General features: G+C 54.0%; 1 protein-coding gene and 1 pseudogene across 14 annotated transcripts; both read left to right on the forward strand.

Moving 5' to 3' along the window:
* Positions 1 to 770: 770 nt before the first annotated feature.
* Positions 771 to 2,042, forward strand: LOC718556 (small ribosomal subunit protein eS6 pseudogene; annotated as a pseudogene). Its single transcript, XR_001441400.3, has one exon. The product of XR_001441400.3 is annotated as a small ribosomal subunit protein eS6 pseudogene (transcript).
* Positions 2,043 to 4,267: 2,225 nt separating this feature from the next.
* On the forward strand, positions 4,268 to 25,808 carry MAG (myelin associated glycoprotein). Of its 13 annotated transcripts, none has more exons than XR_013410482.1 (12): positions 4,268 to 4,311; positions 6,374 to 6,429; positions 7,513 to 7,581; positions 7,739 to 8,107; positions 10,941 to 11,237; positions 11,521 to 11,778; positions 13,834 to 14,406; positions 14,445 to 14,816; positions 21,415 to 22,236; positions 22,623 to 22,719; positions 23,992 to 24,091; positions 25,291 to 25,808. XR_013410482.1 is itself a non-coding variant. In XM_077982124.1 (12 exons), the coding sequence occupies exons 3-11, from the start codon at positions 7,536 to 7,538 to the stop codon at positions 24,394 to 24,396; spliced, it is 1,749 nt and encodes a 582-aa protein (XP_077838250.1). In that variant the 5' UTR covers positions 4,268 to 4,311; positions 6,374 to 6,429; positions 7,513 to 7,535; the 3' UTR covers positions 24,397 to 24,408; positions 25,291 to 25,808. The 13 variants fall into 13 exon arrangements, 9 of the variants coding, with proteins under 9 accessions (XP_077838250.1, XP_077838246.1, XP_077838247.1 ...); XM_077982124.1 differs by lacking the exon at positions 14,445 to 14,816 and adding an exon at positions 24,364 to 24,408 and having other exon boundaries at positions 13,834 to 14,094; positions 21,949 to 22,236; XR_013410480.1 differs by having other exon boundaries at positions 13,834 to 14,816.
* Positions 25,809 to 26,328: the final 520 nt, after the last annotated feature.

Here is a 26,328-nt window from a genome sequence, read left to right on the forward strand (position 1 = left end):
GTGAAAGCCCGCCTCTACTAAAAATACAAAAATTAGCTGGATGTGGTGGTGGTGGTACACACGTGTAGTCCCAGCTACTCGGGAGACTGAGGCATGAGAATTGCTTGAACCTGGGAGGCAGAGGCTGTGGTGAGCCAAGACCATGCCACTGCACTCTAGCTTGTGTGACAGAATGAGACTCTGTCTCAAAAAAAATCAAATAAATAAATAAATAAAAATAAAATGCAGATAAGGCTGGGTGTGGTGGAACACACTTATAATCCTAGTAGTTTACGAGGTTGAGACGGGAGGATTACTTGAGGCCAGGAATTCAAGGCTGCAGTGACCTATGATGGCACCACTGCACTCCAGCCTGGGTGACACAGTGACACTCTGTCTGTAAAATAAATAAACATACAAAATGCAGATAACTGGGCCTCCAGAATTTCTGATTCCACAGGTGCAAGGTGGGGCCCTTGAACTTGCATTTTGAGCAAGCCACAGTCCTGCGGAGGACTGGTTGTGAAGCTGCCAGCATTGTCTGAGGACAGCAAGGACCCTTGGATGGATCAAGCCTCAGCCCCTGTCTACGAGAGCTTTAAGCTTTAAGTGAGAGCTCCCCATGGCCGAGAGCTTCCTTCTGAATTCCTGTTGCTAGGAATTCCAAAGTCACATTGAAGTCCCAACCCCTAGTAGCTCAGAATGTGACCTTAGTTGGAGGCAGGGTCTTCACGGAGGTAATCAAGTTAAAACGAGATGGGCGAATCCTGATCCAATAGAACTGGTTTCCGCTCTTTTCCGTGGCGCCTTGGAGGCGTTCAGCTGCTTCAAGATGAAGCTGAACATCTCCTTCCCAGCCACTGGCTGCCAGAAACTCATTGAAGTGGACGATGAACGCAAACTTCGTACTTTTTATGAGAAGCGTATGGCCACAGAAGTTGCTGCTGACGCTCTGGGTGAAGAATGGAAGGGTTATGTGGTCCGAATCAGTGGTGGGAACGACAAACAAGGTTTCCCCATGAAGCAGGGTGTCTTGACCCATGGCCGTGTCCGCCTGCTACTGAGTAAGGGGCATTCCTGTTACAGACCAAGGAGAACGGGAGAAAGAAAGAGAAAATCAGTTCGTGGTTGCATTGTGGATGCCAATCTGAGCGTTCTCAACTTGGTTATTGTAAAAAAAGGAGAGAAGGATATTCCTGGACTGACTGATACTACAGTGCCTCGCCACCTGGGCCCCAAAAGAGCTAGCAGAATCCACAAACTTTTCAATCTCTCTAAAGAAGATGACGTCCGCCAGTATGTTGTAAGAAAGCCCTTAAACAAAGAAGGTAAGAAACCTAGGACCAAAGCACCCAAGATTCAGCGTCTTGTTACTCCACGTGTCCTGCAGCACAAACGGCGGCGTATTGCTCTGAAGAAGCAGCGTACTAAGAAAAACAAGGAAGAGGCTGCAGAATATGCTAAACTTTTGGCCAAAAGAATGAAGGAGGCTAAGGAGAAGCGCCAGGAACAAATTGCAAAGAGACGCAGACTTTCCTCTCTGCGAGCTTCTACTTCTAAGTCTGAATCCAGTCAGAAATAAGATTTTTTGAGTAACAAATAAATAAGATCAGACTCGGAACAAAAAAAAAAAAAAAAAAAAAAAAGAACTGGTTTCCTTATAAAAACGGGAAATCTGACAAGGTGCAGGGGCTCACGCCCGTAATCCCAGCACTTTGGGAGGCCAACACAGGAGGACCTCTTGAGCTCAGGAATTCAAGACCAGCCTGGGCAATATAGTGAGACCATGTCTCTACCAAAAAAAAAAAAAAAAAAAAAAAAAAAAAGCCAGTAGTCCCAGTTACTGTTGAGAGGCTGAAGCAGGAGAATCGCTTGAATCTGGAGGGTCGAGGTGGCAGTGAGCTATGATTGCACCACTGCACTCCAGCCTCAATGACAAAGCAAGACTATGTCTCAAAAATAAATAAATAAATAAATGGCAAATCTGGGCAGGGGTGAATACAGGGGGAAGAGCAGGGTGAAGATGAAGATGCCATACAGAGAGAGGCCCAGAAAAGATCCTCACACCCTCAGAAGGAACCAATGCTGCCAGCACCTTGATCTTGTTGATCTTGGAATTCAAGCTCAATGCTGGCGGTTTTAAAAAAAAATTATTTATTTATTTATTTATTTATTTATTGAGTTGGAGTCTTGCTCTGTCGCCCAGCCTGGAGTGCAGTGGAGGAGTCTCCGCTCACTGCAAGCTCTGCCTCCCGGGTTCACGCCATTCTCTTGCCTCAGCCTCCTGAGTAGCTGGGACCACAGGAGCCCGCCACCACGCCCGGCTAATTTTTTTGTATTTTCAGTAGACAGGATTTCACCGTGTTAGCCAAGATGGTCTCGATCTCCTGACCTCATGATCCACCCACCTTGGCCTCCCAAAGCATTGGGATTACAGGTGTGAGCCACCGTGCCTGGCCTCAATTCTGGTTTTTAAGCCACCCAGTTTGTGAAACTTTGTTGTAACAGTCCTGGAAAACTGATACACCTGCTTTCTCGTAAGAGATCAGCTGATGCGGCAGCACCGGCCACTGGATCTGCAGGTCGGTTGTCCTTTTAGACAGTGTACCTGCCCGCCAGTCACAGGTCCTCTCACCCAGCCCCTTCCTCTCATGGGCTCCAGCTGCCTTGCTCCCACAGGGCTCCTGGAGACCCAAGTTGCAGATGTCAGCGACTATTGCGAGTGCTCCTGTGGGACACTGTCCTCTCCCCAGCAACAGCCTTCAGTTCACACCCAGGGAGGAGATGGAGCCTCACACTACACCAGCACACAACTCCAGCTCCAACGAGGTGGGTGTTGATGCTGAAGGCTGGGACATGCAAATACCTCCAGGATCTCCTTGTCACCCCAACCACCACCACCAAAGCCCAGGCACCAGGCCCCTCTCTTCTCCAGGACCCAGGCGTTCAAGCCCCACCCAACTCTCAATGGGTCTTTGTCCCGGACTGGGAAAGGCACGGGCAGAGTCTGACATCATGAAGCCTGGGGTGGGGGTGGGACTCCCCCTCCCCCTCCAACTCCCCCACATCCCCACAACACTTCTCTCCCTGGTCTGAGGGATTTCCCCGCCCCTCATCCCCTGGGTTCTCCCTTGAGAGCGAGGACCCCCCCTCCCCACTGCTCTGGCCTGAAGGAGGAGAGGAGATGTCCCAGTGCGGCTGAACAGCTCATGGTGAAATCACTGCTGCACTTTGTCACGCCACCTCCAGCTGTCCCAAGCCCCCACCCACCTGGCAAAAGTCGTGACCAAGGGGTGGAATCTGCACTCAGAAGGTCCTCGCCCAACTCGGTCAGCACAGTCCTCTGTGCACCAAGCACACTGCTCCAGGGGACAGAAGAGTGCACATGATAGACAGAGTGGCAGATAGGTTTCTGGTGAGCCCCTGCCTCTGAGAGCTCCTGGGTTAGTGGGAGGCAGAGGCGGGCAGACCTAGGGTGCACACGGGCCAGCCTGCCAAGGCTACAGAAGGAAAGGACAGCATTGCAATGGAGGGGCCTGGCTAATGGGGGAAGATGGGAAAGCTTCCCGGGGAAGCGGCACCCGGGCTGCTGAGCCTACAGGACGGGTGAACGGCAGCCAGTGCCAGAGCGGGGAGTGCTATGGAGTGGGGACTGCTTTCCACGAAGAATGAGCAACAGGTGCCCAGGCCCTGAGTCTGAAGGTACCCCGGGGCTCTGGAGAACACATTCAACCACCCATGCTGTTTATTAAGCTCAACTGCCTGCCAGGAACTTGTCTATGAGTGGGGATGGATTGAGAATCTCCAAGACAAGGCTTCTGGCCTGGTGGAGGTCATGTTCTCATGAAAGGAGCTGGTGAACACGGAAGGTCATTTCAGATGGCAAGAGGAGGTGGCACTGACGTTGAGGGTGGAAAGGACCCGTCTCCTTCTGCTGCCCACCTAATGTTGCCACTAAGATTCCCTGAGGACAATGCCTCTGTCCCTCAGCCTGGGACTTCCAAAGAGGTTAGACTGCCCCCCCTCCCCAGGACCCAGAATCAGGGTGTTCAGGGATGGAGGATGGGGAGAGAGCAAGGCAGCCACCCCCAACCCCTCCAGGAAGGAGCTAGGAGAACCCAAGCGTCAGGCTGCCCAGTCCGAGCCCTGTAGTGACAAGGGCCCTTTTGTGCCCCCCTCCCCCGGGGGTAGGGAGGAGCTGGGCCCTGGAGGCAGGCGGCCCCTGGCACCCAGGGGGAGGGGAGGGGCTGGCAAGTGGGGGCCTAGACCCTGGGAGGCAGGGGACTGCGAGCTGGGCCGGCGGAGCAGAGGTGCAGAAGCAACTGCGTCCAAGTGAGTACGATGGCAGGGAGGCCGGGGCATGGGGAGCAGGGCGCCGGGGCAGTGGCACCCAGACGTGAGCAGAGTCAGGTGCTGTGGGTGAGGAAGCGTCGCTGTGCACCGCCACTGATTTAGGATGCAGGAGGGTGTGGCTTGGAGCTGCTCTGGGGATGGGCTGGGACCATCACTGGGGCAGCGATGGGGCTCTGGGAAGAAACCGCAGAGAGAAAGAACAAAGGGCCCCCCTCAGCACCCCTTGTGGGTGAAGGTTTTGCAGGAGAGGTTTCCTTGGGGTTCCCAAGTGTGGGGCAGATGGGGTGGAGAAGGTCTGGGTCTGGCTGAAGAATGGAAGGATGTCCAGGTGATCAGATACCTGCAGTCTGCAATCTGGGAGGTGGATGGGGCAATGGACTGTAAGTGACTGCATTCTAGCACCTGGGCACCCAACAGGTGTGTGTGTGTGTGTGTGTGTGTGTGTGTGCACGCGCACACACACACACACGGCTGCCCATGCACCTTCCTCTGTGAGCCTCAGTCAACTTTTATTCATTAATCCCCACTAAGGAAACTTTTTATTTTTTATTACTATGTTTTTAAGAGACAGTACTCTCACTATATTGCCCAGGCTGGTTTTAAACTTCTGGGCACAAGAGATTCTCCCAACTTGGCCTTCCAAAGTGCTGGGATTACAGGCGTGAACCACTGCGCCCGGCCCCAACTAAGGAAACTTTCTAGATGCATTTGTCCTCATCTCATCCTTCCCTTGACATTTTAACCCAACAGATCTGCTGTACATATGTTTATGGACTGTGACCACACACATTGTAACAGCTGAGGTTGATTTGGCCCCCATCCCGAGAACTGGCTTTCCCCGCTGTTAAGAGTACATGATTTACCTGATGGTTTCATGTCTGCCCAGGCACGTGCTCATCCTTATCTGCATCTCTCACCTGTACCTTCCCGTCACAGGTGCAAGGGCAGCGTCGGCCAGGTGTCCACTGGCGCATGTCTGGCTGGACCCGTGTGTAGCCATCCTCAGTGTGTGTGTGCAGTTCCTTGCATCTTGGTCAGCTTGCCGTGCATGCAGGGCTGTGTGTGTGTGTGTGTGTGTGTGTGTGTGTGTGTGTGTGTGTGTGTACGCGCCGAATGCCAGGTCTATGTCTGTCCAGGTGTGTGTGGACAGCAGCAGGGGCACTGCACGCATGCCTCGGGAACTGTGTGAGTGCCAGCCCATCTCTGTGGGCACAGGGGTCCCCGTGCCTGTCTGTGTGTTCAGGGTCCTGTCTGGGTGTCCACGTGAGTCTCTGCTGTGTGTGCCTGCCCCTTCTGACTGGGGCTACATCTGTCACATTTCATCCCGGCGATTGGATATGTGTGTGCACGCGTCTCTGTCCGTGGGAAGAGGGTGGTGGAGACTGGGAAAAGCAATCACTTGGAAACCCTGGCTCCAACCCCAAGGCAACCCACGGAGCAGCAGGGTGCCAGGGGCTTGCTAGCCCCCGCCCTGGGCCTTCCTGGCCCCACGCAAAGCCCAGTCAGGAGTGCCTGACCCCTTTCTCACTCCCCACCCACCCTGAAAGCCCCCCGCAGGCTAAAGCATCCCCTCCCCGAGGGAACAGGACTCTTTTGTACCGGGGACCAGCTTCTGGTGAGGGTGCAGACACCAGGGGCCGTCTGTGGGGTGGGAGAGGGCGGCAGGAATTCACACGGCATGTCGGGAATGCTGATGTTGTGAAACCCAGTCATTGATGGTGCTGGGTCCCTGCCCGCCACCCCCAGGCCCCGGCCGTGGGACATCTGCTCCCTCACTCCACTCGCCACACCCCTCTGCCTCATCCCCGGAACCCCGATGCGGCCGTTCCCCCCTTCCCTCCCCACAGTTCTCCCACACCCCAGCTTGTGGGGAGTTGTTGCCAGAGAGTGGCTTCGAGGCTGTGTGGGAGGGTCCCAGGCACGATGGGAGGCCACACGGGCAGCCTGACAACAGATCACAACCCATGCAGGAGATACTGAAGCGAGGGCGGGTTGGGGGCCCCGATCCCACCCTCTTGCACCTGAGTGACTCTTGTTGCAGGCTGTGTGGCAGCTTCAGGTGGACCCAGAAGACGTTCCCAACTCAGGGAGACTCAGGTGAGGGGCAGGGTACCAATTCTCTTCCCTTGCTTCCGCTTTGCAATGCTGGCCCTGCCTTGGCTCTCTGGTTCTTTCTTGCTGGAGCTCTCCAGGGCCATCATAATGACAAAGATACTGATCAGCACATCATCACTGCACAGAGACAGGGCATGCGGCTAAGACTGCAGACCGACTGTGTGGCCTTGGGCAAGTCACTTAACCTCTCTGGACCTCAGCTATAAAATGAGGATAATGCATCTTCCTCAAAGAGATCAAATGAGTTAAGACAGCAGAATAAGCAATGAGGGCTGGCGCATGGCCAATGCCATCGAAGGGTTTGTAATTATAAGTAATAGCAGCAGGTCGAGTGAGGTGGCTCACGCCTGTAATCCCTACACTTTGGGAGGCTGAGGCAGGAGAATCGCTTGAGCCAAGGAGTTTGAGACCAGTCTGAGCAACGTGGAATATGGCAAGACTCCCATCTCTAAAAATAAATAAATAAATAAATAAATAACAAAATAAATAAACTACAATAAAATTAGCCAGGCATGGTGGTGCGCACCTGAGGACCCAGCTACTCTGGAGCATTGCGTAAGCCTGGGAGATTGAAGCCTCAGGGAGTGAGCCATGATTGCACCATTGCATTTCAGCCTGGGCGACAGAGCTGAGACCCCATCTCAAAAAGTAAAAAGTTAAAAAATATCAGCAGACCAGCAAGGTGATTTACACCGGTAATCCTTTGGGAAGCCAAGGCAGGAATATTGCCGGAGGCCAGGAGTTCAAGACCAGCCTGGGCAACATAGTGAGACCCCTCCCGCCCCATTTCCACAAAAAAGAAGAAAAATTAACTGGGTGTGGTGGAGCATACCAGAAGCTGAGACAGGAGGATGACACGAGCTCAGGATTTCGAGGCTATGGTGAGCTGTGATTGTGCCACTGCATTCCAGCCAAGACCCTGTCTCAGAAAAACAAGTAAATAAAGGCATTAATAGATAATAATAGCAGCAGCAGCTAGCATGTGAATGAGCCCCTTCCTGAAGGCCCCATGGAACACCCCCTTTCACTTCCCCCAGCCTTTAACCCTCTCCTCTCCCTTTCCAGCGATCACTCACTTGCTGTACAGAATGATATTCCTCACGGCACTGCCTCTGTTCTGGATTATGATTTCAGGTAATGGCCCACAGGTGCTGGGGACCCAAGGGCCTTGGCCCCTGAGCAGGTTGGAGGTGGGTCCCTGCACCCCCTGGCACGTGGTTGGGGATGGGAGCTGGAGGGGGTGATCAGGTAGGATGTGTCCCTGAACTTCAGCTCTCCTGCTTGCCCGCAGCCTCCCGAGGGGGTCACTGGGGTGCCTGGATGCCCTCGTCCATCTCGGCCTTCGAAGGCACGTGCGTCTCCATCCCCTGCCGCTTTGACTTCCCGGATGAGCTGCGGCCCGCCGTGGTGCATGGCGTCTGGTACTTCAATAGCCCCTACCCCAAGAACTACCCTCCGGTGGTCTTCAAGTCGCGCACCCAAGTCGTACACGAGAGCTTCCAGGGCCGCAGCCGCCTCCTGGGGGACCTGGGCCTGCGCAACTGCACCCTCCTGCTCAGCAACGTCAGCCCCGAGCTGGGCGGGAAGTACTATTTCCGTGGGGACCTGGGCGGCTACAACCAGTACACCTTCTCAGAGCACAGCGTCCTGGACATCATCAGTGAGTCCCCAGCGGTTGTGCAGGCACCGGGGGCTGCGGCAGCGGGGCAGGAAGGAGTGTGGCCGGAAGGCCTCCCCACACCTTCCCCAGCAGGCCTGGATGGCAGATCTGGGAGGTGCTGATTTGGCTGGGGGTGCAAACCTCAAGGCCCACGCAGACCATGCAGATGACACACATGAACAAAGCAGGGCCCCAGAATAGTCTTGCTAGCCTCAGAGGGAAACAGGTGCTCCTACTCTTTTGGAAACACCTGGAGAAAGGCAGTGGGGCCAGTGGGTAGGGGCAAGGCTGCTGGGTCCCCACTTCAGCGTAGTGACCTCGGGCAAGTGACTTAACTTCCTTGGGCCTTGGTTTTCTCTTCTGGAAAATGGGGATAAGAACAGCACTTAAGGCAATGAGTAAAATGCTGTCAAGTGCCCAGGGCAGCACCTGGCACGTGGCCTCTAGCTCTGGCCAACAGAAAGCAGGGCCATGGCTGTCAGGCGTTCTGAGTTTTCAAGATAAACCAGAATTTTGGATTCTTTGGTGTAATCTCCTAATTCTTGAATTTTGGCTACTGATTCAGATTTTTTTTTTTTTTTAAATCCTTTAAGCCAAATAGAATACAGCTATGGCCAGACACGGCAATCAGAATAGGGCACACTGCCTGATTTCATGGGATCCCCCTGCCTCATTTCAAATGAGGCAGTCACTCATTTGAGTGGCGCTGCTGCTTGGAGCCCTCAGTGCTGGGTCCCTATGAGACAGCCGGGTTCACCCTGGTGCGGAAAGGGACTGCAGAGGTGCAGTACACACACACACACCACTCTACAGAAATCACACACTACACACTGCACGCTCTACCTACACACTACCCACACACCACACACACCACACACTACACAAACCACACACCACACACACATCACACACTACACATGCATCACACACTACAAAAACCACACACCACACACTGCTCATGCTACCTACACACTGCCCCCACACCAAACACACACACACACACCAAACACACACAACACACACCACACTACACAAACCACACACCACACACTGCATATGCTACACACACTCTACCCACACACCACACATACACCACACCAAACACACATCACACACACAAACACCACACTACAAAAACCACACACCACACACTGCACATGCTACACACATAGAACCCACACACACACACACCACACCAAACACACACCACACACACCACACACTACAAAAACCACACACCACACATTGCACATACTAACCACACACCACACACACACCACACACCACATAAACTACACACCACACACTGCACACACTGCCCACACGCCACACACACTACACACACCACACAGTACACACACCACATACATACACCACATACTGAACATGCTACCCACACACCACACACTACACACCACACAAACCATGCACACACTACACCCTATGTATACACACTGTACACATATATGCACTACCCACACATCACAACACAAACCACACACTCCACACACAACAAACATGCACAACACGCACTACACAAACCACACACTGCACACACACCACACATTACCCAAACCACACACCACACACTGCACACTCTACCTACACACTACCCACACACCAAATACACACCACACACCAAACACACACCACACACACTACACAAATCAGACACCATGTACACACCACACACACAAACCACACACTATACCCACCACACACTGCACACACACACCATACACTACACAAACCACAACACACACTGCAGACACTACCCCTACACCAAACACACACCACGCACTACACACAAATCACATGCTACACAAACCACACACACTACACCCTACACACCTGCACACATACATGCACTACTCACACACCACACACATACCACGTGCTACACATAGCACACACATCACACATGTTACAAACCACACACCACATACACACCACATACTACACTCACACCACATACGCCACACCACACACACCACACACCACACACACATACCACGTACTACACAAACCACATACCACACACAACCCAAATTGCACAACACCCCCACACACTGCACACGTACATGTACTACCCCCACATCACACACACACCACACATGACACAGACCACACACCACATACACCAGCACTAAACTCACACCACACAAACCACACATCACACACACAACACACACTGCACACATACCATACACACAAACCACACAATGCACATGCTACCCACACACCACACACTACACACATGCATCACAAACACACCACACACTACACAAACCACACACATCACACTACACACATGCACCACACACCCACACCGCACACACACACACCCCTGCACACACACACTCATGTGCCAGGCAGAGGGTAAACCAAGCAGGCATGGGAGAGGAGAGCCGCTTGGGAAGCGATGAGGTGTGGAGAGCCCCACACTGACGCCAGAGCTACGGGGTTTGTAGCCAGTGTTACCTGGTGACAGCTGCAGCCTCAGTTTCTTCATCTGCAAAATAAGCAAAATTACAGTACTTGCCCTCTCACTTCGTGGGAGGGACTGGCAAGTTAAACGCTGTCAAGTGCTCTGGCCACGACACTGTGATTTTCATTACGATGGTGCTCTGATGGCTCCGTGGAGGGCTCCGGGGTGACCAAGAAGAGGAAGGGTGAGGGGAACTCTGGATCCGGAGGCAGGGAGCGGAGGCGGTACCCTTGAGGCGTACCATTGCCAGCAATGGAGGTGGACAAGGAGGAGGGTGGGTGGGGTGGGACTGGGACCGTAGCCCAGTGCTGCTTCCTCAGCCCTCCCTTTCCCCGCCTCGTATAGACACCCCCAACATCGTAGTGCCCCCAGAGGTGGTGGCAGGCACGGAAGTGGAGGTCAGCTGCATGGTGCCAGACAACTGCCCAGAGCTGCGTCCTGAGCTGAGCTGGCTGGGCCACGAGGGGCTGGGGGAGCCCGCTGTGCTGGGCCGGCTGCGGGAGGACGAGGGCACCTGGGTGCAGGTGTCGCTGCTGCACTTCGTGCCCACGAGGGAGGCCAACGGCCACCGGCTGGGCTGCCAGGCCTCCTTCCCCAACACCACCCTGCAGTTCGAAGGCTACGCCAGCCTGGACGTCAAGTGTGAGCCTGGGTGCGGGCAGGGCGGGGTGGGACGGGGTGGGGCGGGGCCCAGGGAGGGGATGGACCTGGGGATGGGGCCGGGCAGTGATGGGGGCGGGGCCAGGGCCAGGGCCAGACAGGGATTGGGGGGTGGGGTGGGGGCGGAACCAGGCAGTCCCGGGGTGGGGCCAAGGCTGAGGGCGAGGCCGGGCAGTTTTGGAAGCTGGGCCGGGCTGGCGGGGAGAGGGCACTGGGCCGAGTCCCCAGCACCTGCTCACTAAAGTCGCTGTGTCGCGGGCCTCAGACCCCCCGGTGATTGTGGAGATGAACTCCTCGGTGGAAGCCATCGAGGGCTCCCACGTGAGCCTGCTCTGTGGGGCTGACAGCAACCCGCCGCCGCTGCTGACCTGGATGCGGGACGGGACGGTGCTCCGGGAGGCCGTGGCCGAGAGCCTGCTCCTGGAGCTGGAGGAGGTGACCCCCGCCGAGGACGGCGTCTACGCCTGCCTGGCCGAGAATGCCTACGGCCAGGACAACCGCACCGTGGGGCTCAGTGTCATGTGTGAGTGGCCTGCCCTGTGTGTCCACACGCCCACCTGCAGCCCAGAGACAAAGGGAAGAGGCCTCATCCAGGGCGATTAGGGGCTGAGCCCCGCAGGGGACGGGCGGTAAACACAGTCGAGACCAAGGTGGACAGGAGGGTTGCAGGTCAATGTGCACCTTCGTTCTTTGCACAAGAATCTGGGGAACACCTGCTCTGCCTCACCCTCCTTCCCAGGATAAGACCCAGGCCTGCCTCCTAGGGAAGCCTGTTAGCTGCAGCTTCCTGAGGGCAGCTCCTGGCTGTTCTGGGACTTGGTGTGGGCCTGGCCCCAGAAAATTTTACTTTATGAAATTTTTTTGGAGACAAGGTCTTGCTCTGTTGCCCAGTCTGGAATGTAGTGGTGCCATCATAGCACCCCTTGCCCTCAAACTCCTGGGCTCGAGCAAGCCTCCCACCCCAGCCTCCCAAGCAGCTGGGCCTACAGGTGTGCACCACCACCAAATGCCAGGCTAGTTTTTAAATTGTTTTGTAAAGTTGGGATCTTGCTATGTTGCCCAGGCTGGTCTCAAACTCTTGGGCTCAAGCGAGCCTCCCACCTCAGCCTGCTGCACTGCTGGGCCTACAGGCAGGAGCCACCACACCCAGCCAATTTTTCTATTTTTTTGTAGAGACAGAGAATGGATATGTTCCCTGGCCTGGTCTTAAACTTCTGGGCTCAAGTGATCCTCCCGCCTCAGCCTCCCAAAGTGCTGGGATTACAAGCGTGAGCCACTGCGCCTGGCCAGGAATCCGCATTTTTAAATGAATTTCATTGTAGTTCTAATGAGAGGGTTGAGGGGACTTCGGGCCTCATCCAGCCCCTTGTATGCAAATTTATATTATTGGGCCTGCAAGAAGGGAGCTGGTCAGAAGAGGATTCTTAGCTGAGAACCAAGGAGAGACCATTCATTCTTTCATTCATTCATTCACAAATGTGTATTGAGGCAAAGTGCCCAGCACTGGGGATATTAACAATGACAGCCCCAGCCAACATTTGCTCCATAGCTCCTGCGGGCTTTTTTTTTTTTTTTTTTTTTTTTTTTTTTGAGACAGAGTTTCACTCTGTCACCAGGCTGGAGTGCAGTGGCGCAATCTTGGCTCACTGCAACCTCTCACTTTCTGGTTCAAGCAATTCTCCTGCCTCAGCTTCCCGAGTAGCTAGGATTACAGGCGCACACCACCACGCCTGGCTAATTTTTGTATTTTTAGTAGAGACAGGGTTTCACCATGTTGGCCAGGATAATCTCAAACTCCTGACCTCGTGATCTGCCTGCCTTGGCCTCCCAAAGTGCTGGGATTACAGGCATGAGCCAGCGAGCTCGGCCTAATTTTTGTATTTTTAGTAGAGACGGGATTTCACCATGTTGGTCAGGCTGGTCTCGATCTCCTGACCTCAGGGGACCTGCCTGCCTCAGCTTCCCAAAGTGCTGGAATTACAGGTATGAACCTCCATGCCTGGCCTCCTGCGTGCTTTTGACATGCCCTTTTCCCCCCAGTATTCCCATGGCTGGCTCTGCCTACCTCCTAGGCTCGCTGAAGCCTTCCCCCATCATCCTATCCCAAACTATAACTACCCTGATTTGCCATACCCTCAGCCCCTTTATTTTTCTCTACATACTTCTTCCCATCTTACAAAGTATATATTTTATTTAAGTACATCTGCTCTTTCCACATGCTTTAGGCATTCAAGCTAGAGCAATGCCTGTCACTCAGCAGGTTCTCAGTGAATGTTAGATGATTGCCCCTATGAAGATGGAACTATTATAAAGCCCATTTTCCAGATGAGAAAAGTGAGGCCCAGAGAGGTTAAGACATGGGCCCACACACAACTGGGCAGGGGTAGAGTCGGGATCTGAAGACAAGCACTCTGGCTACAGAGCTGCTGTTCTTGGAAACGAGATAGCCGGGACTGGGGTCACTTGAGCCTTCCTGAACTGGTGTGCTAGGTTTGGGGTGGGATCTGGGGTCCTATCTGGGGGTGGCTGGCAGAAACATCTACTGGGTTCTGACCATCAGTCCCGTCCCACCCCTCAGATGCACCCTGGAAGCCGACGGTGAACGGGACCATGGTGGCCGTAGAGGGGGAGACGGTCTCTATCTTGTGCTCTACGCAGAGCAACCCGGACCCTATTCTCACCATCTTCAAGGAGAAGCAGATCCTGGCTACAGTCATCTACGAGAGCGAGCTGCAGCTGGAGCTGCCAGCCGTGTCACCCGAGGATGATGGAGAGTACTGGTGCGTGGCTGAGAACCAGTATGGCCAGAGGGCCACCGCCTTCAACCTGTCTGTGGAGTGTGAGTACCTTCCGCTCCCCTTCAACCTGTCTGTGGAGTGTGAGTACCTTCCGCTCCCCTTCAACCTGTCTGTGGAGTGTGAGTACCTTCCGCTCCCCTTCAACCTGTCTGTGGAGTGTGAGTACCTTCCGCTCCCCTTCAACCTGTCTGTGGAGTGTGAGTACCTTCCGCTCCCCTTCAACCTGTCTGTGGAGTGTGAGTACCTTCCGCTCCCCTTCAACCTGTCTGTGGAGTGTGAGTACCTTCCGCTCCCCTTCAACCTGTCTGTGGAGTGTGAGTACCTTCCGCTCCCCTTCAACCTGTCTGTGGAGTGTGACTACCTTCCGCTCCCCTTCAACCTGTCTGTGGAGTGTGAGTACCTTCCGCTCCCCTTCAACCTGTCTGTGGAGTGTGAGTACCTTCCGCTCCCCTTCAACCTGGCTGTGGAGTGTGAGTACCTTCCACTCCCCTTCAACCTGGCTGTGGAGTGTGAGTAACTTTCACTCCCCTATGCCGGGGATGGATGGTTCCGTGGGGGACACCAGGGTTACTGTGGGTGCCCATGCATCCCAATCAGTGTTGGCTTTGCCTGTCCTCCGGAGAGACCAGGAAGGGAAGCTGAATTCACAGCAGGAATATAAAATCCCATCTGAGAATACTGTGTTCCCACATCCAGGGGTGGACCTTTATTTTCCTTTTTTTTTTGAGACACAGTTTTGCTCTGTCACCCAGACTGGAGTGCAGTGGCGCAATCTCTGCTCACTGCAATCGCTGCCTCCTGGGTTCAAGCAATTTTCCTGCCCCAGCCTCCTGAGAAGCTGGAATTACAGGCACCAGCCACCACACCTGGCTAATTTTTGTATTTTTAGTAGATACAGGATTTTGCCATGTTGGCCTGGCTTGTCTCGAACCCCTGACCTCAGATGATCTGCCCGCCTCAGTCTCCCAAAGTCCTAGGATTACAAGCGTGAGCCACCGCATCCAGCCTGGGGTGGACTTTTGACCAATGAAATTTCTGGATCCTGTGGCTACTGCCCCTCTGCATTAACCAAAACAATGACCATGATCTCTAACCTGTGTAGAGTGTCGCTATGTACCAGGCACTGTTGGAAGCGCTGTACAGCAACCCACTCATTTCATCCTCATGACATCTTCATGAGGGAGGTTCTATTACTGTTCCCCTGTTTATGGAGAAGGAAGCTGAGACCCAGAGAGGTTACGCCACTTGCCTAAGTCCCCACAGCCAGGAAATGGCAGAATTTGAGGTTTGAATCCAGGCAGTCTGGTTCCATTCTTCTTCCCTGCCCAAGGCTGACCTCATCCTATGTTATGACAGCAGAATACATTGATGGGGTAGTTGTTATACACAAAAGACTGTGCGGCTCTGTGAAAGGTGGAGGATAGGGCTGAGAAGACACCACGCTTATGAACAGGTAGAGAATAGCTGGAGAGATGACATAGATGCACATAGAAAGCTACTGTCTTGGAAATGAAACTCACCATTGCATGGTTGGCCAGCGCTTCTCATCTCCTCACTATGGACTGTGCCACCATTTCCCACCACCCCTACCGCCACAGCCATCACTCCAGGTTGTAGCAGCCAAGTCACAGTTTTGACTCCCCTTCCTCAAGCAACTCCCTCTGGAATGTTGCCTTCCTGTTTCCATTTCCCCTGCTTCCCCTCAAGTTCTTGTTGGCTTCTAGCACTCCTCTCTAAACTTCACCTTTCTGGTCTTCACGACGCCCATAATGGCGCCCACCACACAAATTTGTCAGAAAGTTTGATGACATTCAACATGCAAAGAATTCAATGCAGTGTCTGCTACACGGTATATGCTCTGTGCTGTGTACATGGTGACAATCAGTACATGGCAGATATAGGTTAGTCCTGTGGGGCCACCTCTCGTGGCAAAGCCGTCCCTTCCCTGCTGACCTATAATCTTTGGGCACTTTCCCTCCTGGTTCTGTTCCCTAGTGGGGTTGAAGTGATCCTGGTGCGGGACTGCGTGGTCCCCTGCTCCCTCCATCTGTGCGTGCCATCCTGGGCCAGCTTCCCCCTCTTATTGTCCCCTGTCCCCTGCTACACCCCACACCAGTGATTCTTAAGTTTAAGAGTCAGAGAGAGGAGGTGATGGGAGCACTTGAGCAAGCATGCAGCACCACCTCGCATACATTTTCTGGTGGGGCGCAGATCTCTCCTTTATAGTAAGAGCAGTGGGCAGCAAGCGGGCATTAGGGGCCTGCCCTGGGCCAGACCTTGAATCCCCTACAGCTGTTTTCTGGCTCAGTTCTTTTTTCTCTTTTTTTTTGAGACTGAGTCTCACTGTGTCGCCCAGGCTGAAGTGCAGGGGCACGATCTTGGCTCACTGCAACCTCTGCCTCGCAGGCTCAAGCGATTCTCCTGCCTCAGTCTCCCAACTAGCTGGGATTACAGGCGTGCACCACCACGCCCAGCTAATTTTTGTATTTTTAGTAGAGATGGGGTTTCTTCATGTTGCCTGGGCTGTTCTCCAACTCCTAGCCTCAAGTGATCCACCCGCCTTGGCCTCCCAAAGTGCTGGGATTACAGGCGTGAGCCACCACGCCCGGCCTATCTGGTTCAGTTTCAATCCTAGGGTCACCCTGTGAAACAGGGGTGTGTTATCATTCTCCCCTTCACCAAGGAGAAAACTCAGGGGCGGAATTCCCTGAGGCCAGGCAGCTATAAAATTGGTCCGAGCCCGATACTTCCAGACTCCTGTCTGCCCCAGCTGTTAAACCTCTGGCTGCCTCACCTCCCTCACAGCTCTTAGCACTCCAGGACTCAATCTGGCTTCTCTTGAAAACGAACACACAGGCAGATATGGAGTGTGCAGGCCTCACCCTGCTGGAATTGAGGGGAGCAGTGGCCCTGTCCCCTGCCCCACCTGCCAGCTCCCCACTCTTCACCCAGGGCTGTGTCAAAGTGCTTGCCCTTGGAGAGTGTGACCCTCAGGCTCCCTCCCTCTGCATACAGTCAATGTTCCCTGGCACCAGGGCTCCAATGTTCACTGACAATGGCGGTGACCCTTGAGCAGGGCCTTTTGTCCTACCTGCCCACCCCAGAGCCCTGAATGGCACGGGGCATGTAGGAAGCGTGCAAACTTGCCGAGTGCCTGAGATGTCTAGGGAACTAGCTTGAGTACATTGCACATATTTTTTTTTTTTTTTGAGACGGAGTCTTGCTCTGTCACCCAGGCTGGAGTGCAGTGGCGCGATCTCGGCTCACTACAAGCTCCGCCTCCTGGGTTCACGCCATTCTCCTGCCTCAGCCTCCCGAGTAGCTGGGACTACAGGCGCCCGCTACCACGCCCGGCTAATTTTTTTGTATTTTTAGTAGAGACGGGGTTTCACCGTGTTAGCCAGGATGGTCTTGATCTCCTGACCTTGTGATCCGCCCGTCTCGGCCTCCCAAAGTGCTGGGATTACAGGCTTGAGCCACCGCGCCCGGCCACATTGCACATATTGACCTATTTTGTTCTTACAACCATGTGACTGGGGGGAGGATACCATTCTTCACCCCAGTTTAATACAAGGAAACAGAAGTTTGACTGGCATCCAGTCCCAATAGGGCTGAACAGACCTGGGCCAGAATCCCAGCTCTGTCCCCATCCTCCTGCAAGAGCTCAGGCAAGTGACTTCAGTTTTGCAACCCTTAGCAAGGGTTCATAACAGTATCTTACCACAAAGATGGCTGTGAGAACTAAGAGAATTAGGCTGGGCATGGTGGCCCACGCCTGTAATCCCAGCACTTTGGGAGGCTGAGACAGGTGGATCACTTGAGGCCAGGAGTTCAAGACCAGCCTGGCCAACTTGACAAAACCCCATCTCTACTAAAAATACAAAAATTAGCCAGGCGTGATGGTGCAGACCTGTAGTCCCAGCTACTCAGGAGGCTGAGGCAGGAGAATCGCTTGAGCCTGGGGGTTGTGGAGGTTGCAGTAAGCTGAGATGGAGCCAGTGTACTCCAGCCTGGATGACAGAGCAAGACTCTGTCCCACCCCTCCACTGCCCCCGAAAAAAAGAAGAACTAAGAGAACAATACTGAGTGTTCATAGTGCTACGTACTCTGTGGATATTGGATGTCATCATTTTTCTCACTGATTTTTCCTTTGGACTCCAGGTTAAATATTTGTGTGTGTTCTGCTGCTGAGGTTTTGCTCATGTGACCCCTCGGCTGGAATGGTTCTGTCTATCTACCCATGAGTACTTGGGTGGGACGTTAAGTGTTTTTATTTTATTTTTTAAACATATTTATTATTACTATTATTTTTTAGAGACAGGGTCTTGCCCTGTTGCCCAGGCTGGAATGCAATGGTTTGATCATTGCTCACTGCAGCCTCAACCTCCTGAGCTCAACTGTTTCTCACACTTCAGCCTCCTGAGTAGCTGGGACTACAGGCATGCATTACTATGCCCAGTTAATGTTTTAATTTTTTGTAGAGATGGGGTCTTGCTCTGTTGCCCAGGCTGGTCTCAAACTCCTGGGCTCAAGTGATCCTCCTGCTTTGGCCTCCCAAAGTGCTGGAGTGACAGGTGTGAGCCACCACGCCCGGATGGGATGTTAAGTGTTTACAACACACTTGCGCGCCTATCTTCGGAGTCCTGTAGCCCCTTGTGAGTTACTGACTGTAACCCCCTGGTTTGCATAGATGAGAACTCCATCCTGTAGGTCCAGGAGGCTGAGTGGCCTCATCCAGCCAGTAGATGGCAGAGCTGGGATTCAAGCCAAATCCATCCCATTGCAAACTCCTCATTCTTTGTACCTTTGTCTTTGAGGTTTGTCTAGAGCCCCATAACAGTTTCTGCAGCTTCACAGGTTGCCTGCAAAGATACTAAGCACGTGCACCTGCAGGGTATCGGCATTCCGCCAACATCCAGGTCGGACACTTTGTCAACAGAGCACCAGTGATGCTGTCTTGAGTGGAAGTGCTTTGAAAAAGTTTTAAGTCTGTCCATTCAGGTTCGCTGTTATTAATGTACTCTATGGTGTGTTAGCTGGTTAACGCTATAGCAAGCATATTGCATCTCTGCCCGAAGAGGACTTTTTATTTAGTAGACTTAGAGACGTATGCACAGAGGTTCCCATCCCTGCCGTGAATCCGTGTGCCCGTATGACTCTCACCACCATTACCCGCACATTCTTTTTGCTGGAAATTGAAAGTAGGTGGGGTAGGTGAGCCGAGGGTCTCTTGCCTGTGTGGAAGTGGGTTTTGGTAAGAACTCACTGAGAACCCGTGCTCAGTCTAGAGCAAGCCAAGGAGGGTGCTGGACTCTCCGGCCGAGAAAGAGAACATAGTTTAAAAAGCAGCATTCGGTGCTGGGAAACAGTTTCGTATTTTGGTACAAAAATTAGCCGGGCATCACCACGCCCGTGTAGTCCCAGCTACTGAAGAGGCTGAGGCGGGACAGTCACTTGAACCTGGAAGACAGAGGTTGCCATGAGCCGAGATCGCGCCGCTGTACTCCAGCCTGGGCGACAGAGAGAGACTCCGTCTCAAAAAATCATAGTAATAATAATAATAATAATAATAATAATAATTTCCTATTTTTGAAAATGAAAAAAAAAAGCCTACCAGTACTATTTTTGTAATCCAGTGGCAGCAAAGCAAAGCTCAACCAAGTGACTTTGGGTGGAGGGTGGTGTTTGGTGCTAGTGGCAGAAGGGAATCCCATGGGTGAGGGGGGGCCAGGGTTCAAGGGGGCTTTAGGGGAGGAAGTAGGGGGCATCTGCAGCAGGGACTGAAAGGAAGGAGCAGAGTCTGGAAGCCAGAAAGGAAGGGATAGTCTGAACCTTGTGAGCCCCAAGGGTCTGGGGAGACCGGGGGCTGGGAGATTTCCATAGTTCCTCCCTTCTACGTGTGAGGCCCAGAGTGGAGATGGAGCAAGCCCCTGTCTTGATGAAAACAGGGGGCCCCTTATATCAGCGTGTGATGCAGGGAGGGTTAGTGCTGCAGAGGAGAGCTGAGTTAGGCAGGGAGTGAATGATGCATGGAGCGAGGTGCAGCTTCCCTGCGTGGTCAGAGAAGGAGATGCCGCGTGGGTAGAGGCCGATGTGGAGCGAGGGAGGGCGTTCCACAGGCAATTGATGGAAGTGTTCCAGGTTGAGGGAGAAACACACAGATCCTGGAGTGGCAGAAAGCTCCACGATTTTGAGACACAGCAAGGAACCGGTGTGGCTGGAAAGGACTAAGCCAGGGGAAGAGAAGGAGAGAGCATGTCGTCAGGCAGGGCCTGAGGGACCTTGTAGATGAAAGACTTTGTATTTTGGGCTGGGCACAGTGGCTTGCACCTTATAATCCCAGCACTTTGGGAGGCCAAGGCAGGAAGATTGCTTGAGCTCAGGAGTTCAAGACCAGCGTGGGGAACATAGCAAGACCCTGTCTCTACAAAAACAAACAAAAACCCTCCAGTAACTGTCATGAGTAAGATGGATTTACCGTCCTCTGCAGTTCTGAACATAAAGCTTTAAAATCAAAAGGCTTTTTGCAATTTTGGCAACACCCTGATTTGACGGCAAAATCTGCCCTAAAGAACACAAGGCTGTTTGCAATCTGTACTGATTTCATTTAGGGTGAATATTCGTACTTTTTGCTGTATATACTACATTGAACTATGTGAAATTTTTTCTGCATGTCAAAAGTGGTCGAATGTGGCTGGGTGCAGTGGCTCATGCCTGTAATCCCAGCACTTTGGGAGGCTGAGGCGGGAGGATCGCTAGAGGCCAGGAGTGCAAATGAGCTATAGTACTGCCACTGCACTTCAGCCTGGGCGACAGGGCCAGACCCTGTCTCAAAACGATAAAAAATAAAGGATTGTATTTTAGGTGAATCGCGGAGCAACAGAAGGAGGGTTTTGAGCAGAGTGCTGTGATCTGATTTATGTATTTCAAAGTGAATGAGGTTAGAGAGAGTGAAAGAGCCAGGGCCCAGGAGAAACAGCCCATCCCTGTGACATAGTGCTCCGTCCAGGCCGAACCTGAGGCTAGAGTCACCTCAAAAGCGGCACCAGAAGAATCGCCCCAAGAGAGCACCCCAAACCATCCTGAAATGAGGCCACTTGGGATTCCAAAGAGAGAGGCACTAAACACCAGGTGATCACCAGTCCAAAGCATTTGGGAGGGGAACTGGCACGGTGCTACAGTGAGAGAAAGGGAGGTTCTACCCAGACATGTCTGTGAGGGTCAGGGTATGGGTTTACATGAGGGTTTAAGGAATTTGGCCCAGGGCTGGGGCTGGTTTCTTTCATTCTTTCATTTTTTTTGTTGTTGTTTGGGGTTTTTTTGAGACAGCGTCTCATTCTATCACCCAGGCTGGAGTGCAGTGGCGAGATCCCAGCTCACTACAACCTCTGCCTCCCAGGCTCAAATGATTCTCCTGCCTCAGCCTCCCGAGTAGCTGGGACTACAGGTGTGCACCACCACACTTGGCTAATTTTGTGTTTTTAGTAGAGACAGGGTTTCACTATCTTGGCCAGGATCTCGAACTCCTGACCTCAGGTGATCCATCCACTTTTCGGCCTCACAAAGTGCTAGGATTACAGCTGTGACCCACCGTGCTCGACCTCTTTTAGTGTTTTGAGCAACAATCTAAACACCTTTATCAGTGCCTGGGAATGTTCAAGGCCCCTGGCGTGGGTTAGTGAAGCTTGCAGTGAAAACAGGCAGCCGGCAGGGTCGTAGTGAGGTCAAGGCACTCTCAGTCAGGACAGAGAAAAAAGGAGGGGGAAATTGGAGGGCTCTACTTGAAGCTACCGCCCCCATCCTTGGCCACGCTGGCCTTGCCTTGAGCCAAGGAGTCTCCCGGGCCGGGCCTCGTTGGTTCCTGGCCACCTTCAGTCCTGATTTTGCCTCTGCAGTCGCTCCTGTGCTCCTCCTGGAGTCCCACTGCGCGGCAGCCCGAGACACGGTGCAGTGCCTGTGCGTGGTGAAGTCCAACCCGGAGCCATCCGTGGCCTTTGAGCTGCCGTCGCGCAATGTGACCGTGAACGAGAGCGAGCGGGAGTTCGTGTACTCCGAGCGCAGCGGCCTGGTGCTCACCAGCATCCTCACGCTGCGGGGGCAGGCCCAGGCCCCGCCCCGCGTCATCTGCACCGCGAGGAACCTCTATGGCGCCAAGAGCCTGGAGCTGCCCTTCCAGGGAGCCCGTGAGTGGCATGGACTTGGGGTGGGAGCCACAGGAGGCAGCGGGCTCCTCTTGGATCCAAGCTCCCAAGGCTGACCAACAGCCACAGAGCATGGGCTATGCAGATTGAGAAAAAGGTCAAATTCTCCCTTTCCGGGTGGAGAGGAGAAGCCGCCCTGAGTTTGCCCCGAGTTTGCTCTGACCTTGGCGGTATGAGCCCTTCCCCAGGGCCTCTCCAGCACAAAAGGGATTGCCCTGGCGCCAGGAGCCTCCGTGCCAGTCAGTCAGTGCAAGGATGCCCCGGCTGCGTGAATACATTGACTGTCACCCCAGCACGTCTCCAAAGTTCTCAGGTGTTGTCACCACCACCCATAGCCCTAAGGGCGCCTGGGTCTTCTCTGTCCTCAGATCGACTGATGTGGGCCAAGATCGGGCCTGTGGGCGCTGTGGTCGCCTTTGCCATCCTGATTGCCATCGTCTGTTACATTACCCAGACACGCAGGAAGTGAGTGCCAGCCGGGGCTGATCTGGGGATGATCCAAAAAGGGGACCTGGTGGGAGATGGAGGCCTGGAGTGGGCGGGGGAAGGCAGCACCCTAAGTGTAGAGAAGGCAGATTCTGCTCTGGGATGTTCAGCGGGACAGAGGAGAGAGGGTTCCTGTTAAGTCCAGCCCCTGCTGGTCAGGGGCACACCAGGGCCTGGGCTGAGCCCTTTACACACATCATTTGAGGCCTGTTTCCCCACATTCTATTTTGACGGCCTCCCTATCTCCAGTAACTCTCCGCTACACACTCCAGTGTGGTGGGGAAAGCCCAGGTACCCCCTACAGCCACAACAGCAGGTCCACTTGACGCCAGAAGCCCCAAAGATTACACACATCTGTGGCAAAAAATATATGCCTTGGCTGGGTGCATTGGCTCACACCTGTTATCCCACACTTTAGGAGGCCAAGGCGGAAGGATTGCTTGAGGCCAGGAATCTGACACCAGCCTGGGCAACACAGCAAGACCACATCTCTAAAAAAAATTTTTTTTTGATTAGCCAGGCATGGTGGCACACACCTGTAGTCCCAGCTACTTGGGAGGCTGAGGTGGAAGGATTGCTTGAGCTCAGGAATTAGAGGCCTGCCTGGGCAACATAGGGAGACCCCATCTACAAAAAAATGAAAAAATTAGCTAGGCATAGTGGCACGGGCCTGTGGTCCCAGCTACTCCAGAGGCTGAGGAGGGAAGATCGCTTGAGCCTGGGAGGTTGAGGCTGTAGTGAGCTATGATTTCACCACTGTACTCCAGTCTAGGTGACAAAGAGAGACCCTGTCTCTAAAAACAAACAAACAAGCAAACAAATAAACAGACAGAAAACCTCTCCAGCCCCAAACCACAGCTACCTGGCCCAACTGAACTGCAGCTGTGTTTCTTCCTTGTGGTGTACACACATCAGCTGTCCTGAGAAATAAATTCACCTCTCTGCTCCACATCCTGGCGGCAAGAGGGGCAGACAGACCCAGAGCCTATGAGGGGGAACCTGGAGAATCCAGACGGGGGTCCTGAAAAACAGCAGAGCCCAGCGGCCAGGTGGCTCATCCCCAGCCAGGCAGGGGCCGCAGAGGTGGGAAGGATGGGCTGTGTGGGCAGGAGAGGCTGGTTCTGAAAGGGCTGCTTGCCACATCTTAGAGATGGGTGGGAGAACTCTGAGGTCCCCTGAGCCGAACTCCTAAAACACATGGGGGTGCAGAAAGGGAGGGCAGAGGGAGGTCTGACGAGTCCCGCCCTACAGAAAGAACGTGACAGAGAGCCCCAGCTTCTCAGCAGGGGACAGCCCTCCCGTCCTGTTCAGCAGCGACTTCCGCATCTCGGGGGCACCAGAGAAGTACGAGGTAAGGACCGGAGCCCTGCAGCGCCAGGCTGGCCTGGGAACCTGGATACCAGGATCACCGAGGGCCTGGGAGGGGCCTGTGAGGCCAAGGGGCAGGGGAGTGGGGTGGCCTCTCAGAGGAGGAGAGGAAGGACATTCCAGGGCTGGGTTGGACCTGGAGGCTGGGGAGGAGGTGCCCAGGCTGAAGCTCTGTAGGGGGCGATGGGACGTGGGGCCCAAGGAACCCCTCCCTCCTCCTGCCTGCGTCTGTGACTGCATTTCCTTCTCCAATAGTCCAAAGAGGTCTCTACCCTGGATTCTCACTGAGCGCCCCAGGAGGTAGGTTCCGGGGGCCTCAGTGTGCCCTCCTCTGGGCCCTCCTTGGGCCCTGGGGTTGGCGTGCATGTCCGTGTGTCCCTGTCAGGTGTCAAGGTGGTCTCTGGTGAAGTTTGGGCCTGCCCGGCGGTGCTGGCCTTGTCTAGTCTCTCCTGTTGCAGCTCCCTTCTGTCTGTGGCCCCCGTCCTGTGTGTCCAAATTCCTGTGACTGGGGGGTGGGAAGCATGAGGGGAACCCACGTGTCACTTGCAGGACCTCCCAGATGGAGGGGGAACCCATGCCGGATCTAAACATGGGGGATACGTACCAAACCAGGTATTTCCAGGAATTTGGAAAGATGGGGTCCTGACTAGGTGGCTTCCCAGCACTTTGAGAAGCTGAGGTGGTTGGATCACTTGAGGTCAGGAGTTCGAGACCAGCCAGGCCAACATGGTGAAACCCCATCTCTACTAAAAATACAAAAAATTAGCCAGGCGTGTTGGCGGGCGCCTGTAATCCCAGCTACTCGGGAGGCTGAGGCAGGAGAATCGCTTGAACCCCAGAGGTGGAGGTTGCAGTGAGCCGAGATTGAGCCATTGCAATCCAGCCTGGGTCTCAAAAAAAAAAAAAAAAAAAGAAGAAGAAGAAAAAGAAGAAGAAAGCTTCCTGGATAGACTGAATTTGTAGGCAGATTTCAAGCTCAGCAATGATTAACACTGGCAGAAGCTCCAGAGTGGGACCTGGTGACCGCTGGGCCTGCTGGGCCTGCGGTCCTTGAGAAAGGAGGTTGACACAGGGATTTACTTGGTACGGAACTCAGGAGCTCTGAGGGTGCAAATACTCTGGCCTCTGCATGGGGAAAAGGCAGGGAGCAGGACCCTGCTAATGGGTGATTTCCCCTCCTAGAGCGAGAGGCGCCTGGGATCTGAGAGGAGGCTGCTGGGCCTTCGGGGAGAACCCCCAGAGCTGGACCTGAGCTATTCTCACTCGGACCTGGGGAAACGGCCCACCAAGGACAGCTACACACTGACGGAGGAGCTAGCTGAGTATGCTGAAATCCGGGTCAAGTGAAGGAGCTGGGGGCAGCCCATGTGGCTGACCCCCCTCAGGACCCTCGCTGGCCCCCACTGGCTGCGGGCTCCCTTCCTCCCAAAAGTAGCGGGGGCTGGGGCAGGAGGGGAATGAGGCAGGTGACAGTGAGGTCCTGGGGACCTGACCTCCCCCTCCTTCCCAGCTGCCCCTCCCTGCCAACACCCCCACGCCCTCATTACGGCTCCTCTCCAACCACCTTTACCCTCATCTGTCCGGAGAGGAGCTCTGTCTGTCCGTGTTATTTATTGCTACTTCCTGCCTGGTCTCCTGCCCCGACACCTGGCCCCAGGGCCTGTACAAAAGGGACATGAAATAAATGCCCCGAAGCTAAAGCCAGTCTAGATCCTGATGCTTTCTGACCCGTCTTTGGGCAGTCTGCCATCCCACCGTCTACAGAACGATGACAGAATTTCTCCTTGCCCTCGGCTGAGCCTGGTGTGCAGGCAAGGGTCCAGGGATTTTAGCCTTGAACCCAGGGTCAGTGGCCATTAAGTTGCTCCCACTCTGAGCTGGTAGCTGCGGGCTGGGTCTGGTTTGACTTCTGGGTGATTTCACATAAAAATCCTCATGCTGGTTTCTGTTGCAGTCAGATCAGTTGACAGCACCAGGCTTGCACTTGCACGTGGCCATGGCTTGCTGAAAGGGAGGGTCCTGTGCATTGGCCACAGTCCCCACCACTCCCTATTGTCCCACACCTGGCCGGCTTCTTACACTGAGATTACCTCCTGGTCCCTGCAGCTTGGAGTGTGAGCCGCAGATGTAGGTCTCACGAGCCCATGTTGGTTTCACCCCCATCTCTCATATTCATGCTGCAATTTGCAGTGTCAGCAAATTTTACACATCCCTACATTC

The sequence above is a fragment of the Macaca mulatta genome, chromosome 19, assembly GCF_049350105.2.
Source record: "Macaca mulatta isolate MMU2019108-1 chromosome 19, T2T-MMU8v2.0, whole genome shotgun sequence".
NCBI classification, from domain to species: domain Eukaryota; kingdom Metazoa; phylum Chordata; class Mammalia; order Primates; family Cercopithecidae; genus Macaca; species Macaca mulatta.

What these genes read in the sequence shown, in the direction of transcription:
- MAG (XM_077982120.1), top strand. Translation starts at nt 7,536, where the DNA reads ATGATATTCCTCACGGCACTGCCTCTGTTCTGGATTATGATTTCAG. An exon ending in ATTACCCAGACACGCAGGAA is followed by an intron (nt 22,720 to 23,991) that starts GTGAGTGCCAGC and finishes CCCGCCCTACAG; the next exon opens with AAAGAACGTGACAGAGAGCC. An exon ending in GGGCACCAGAGAAGTACGAG is followed by an intron (nt 24,092 to 25,290) that starts GTAAGGACCGGA and finishes TTCCCCTCCTAG; the next exon opens with AGCGAGAGGCGCCTGGGATC.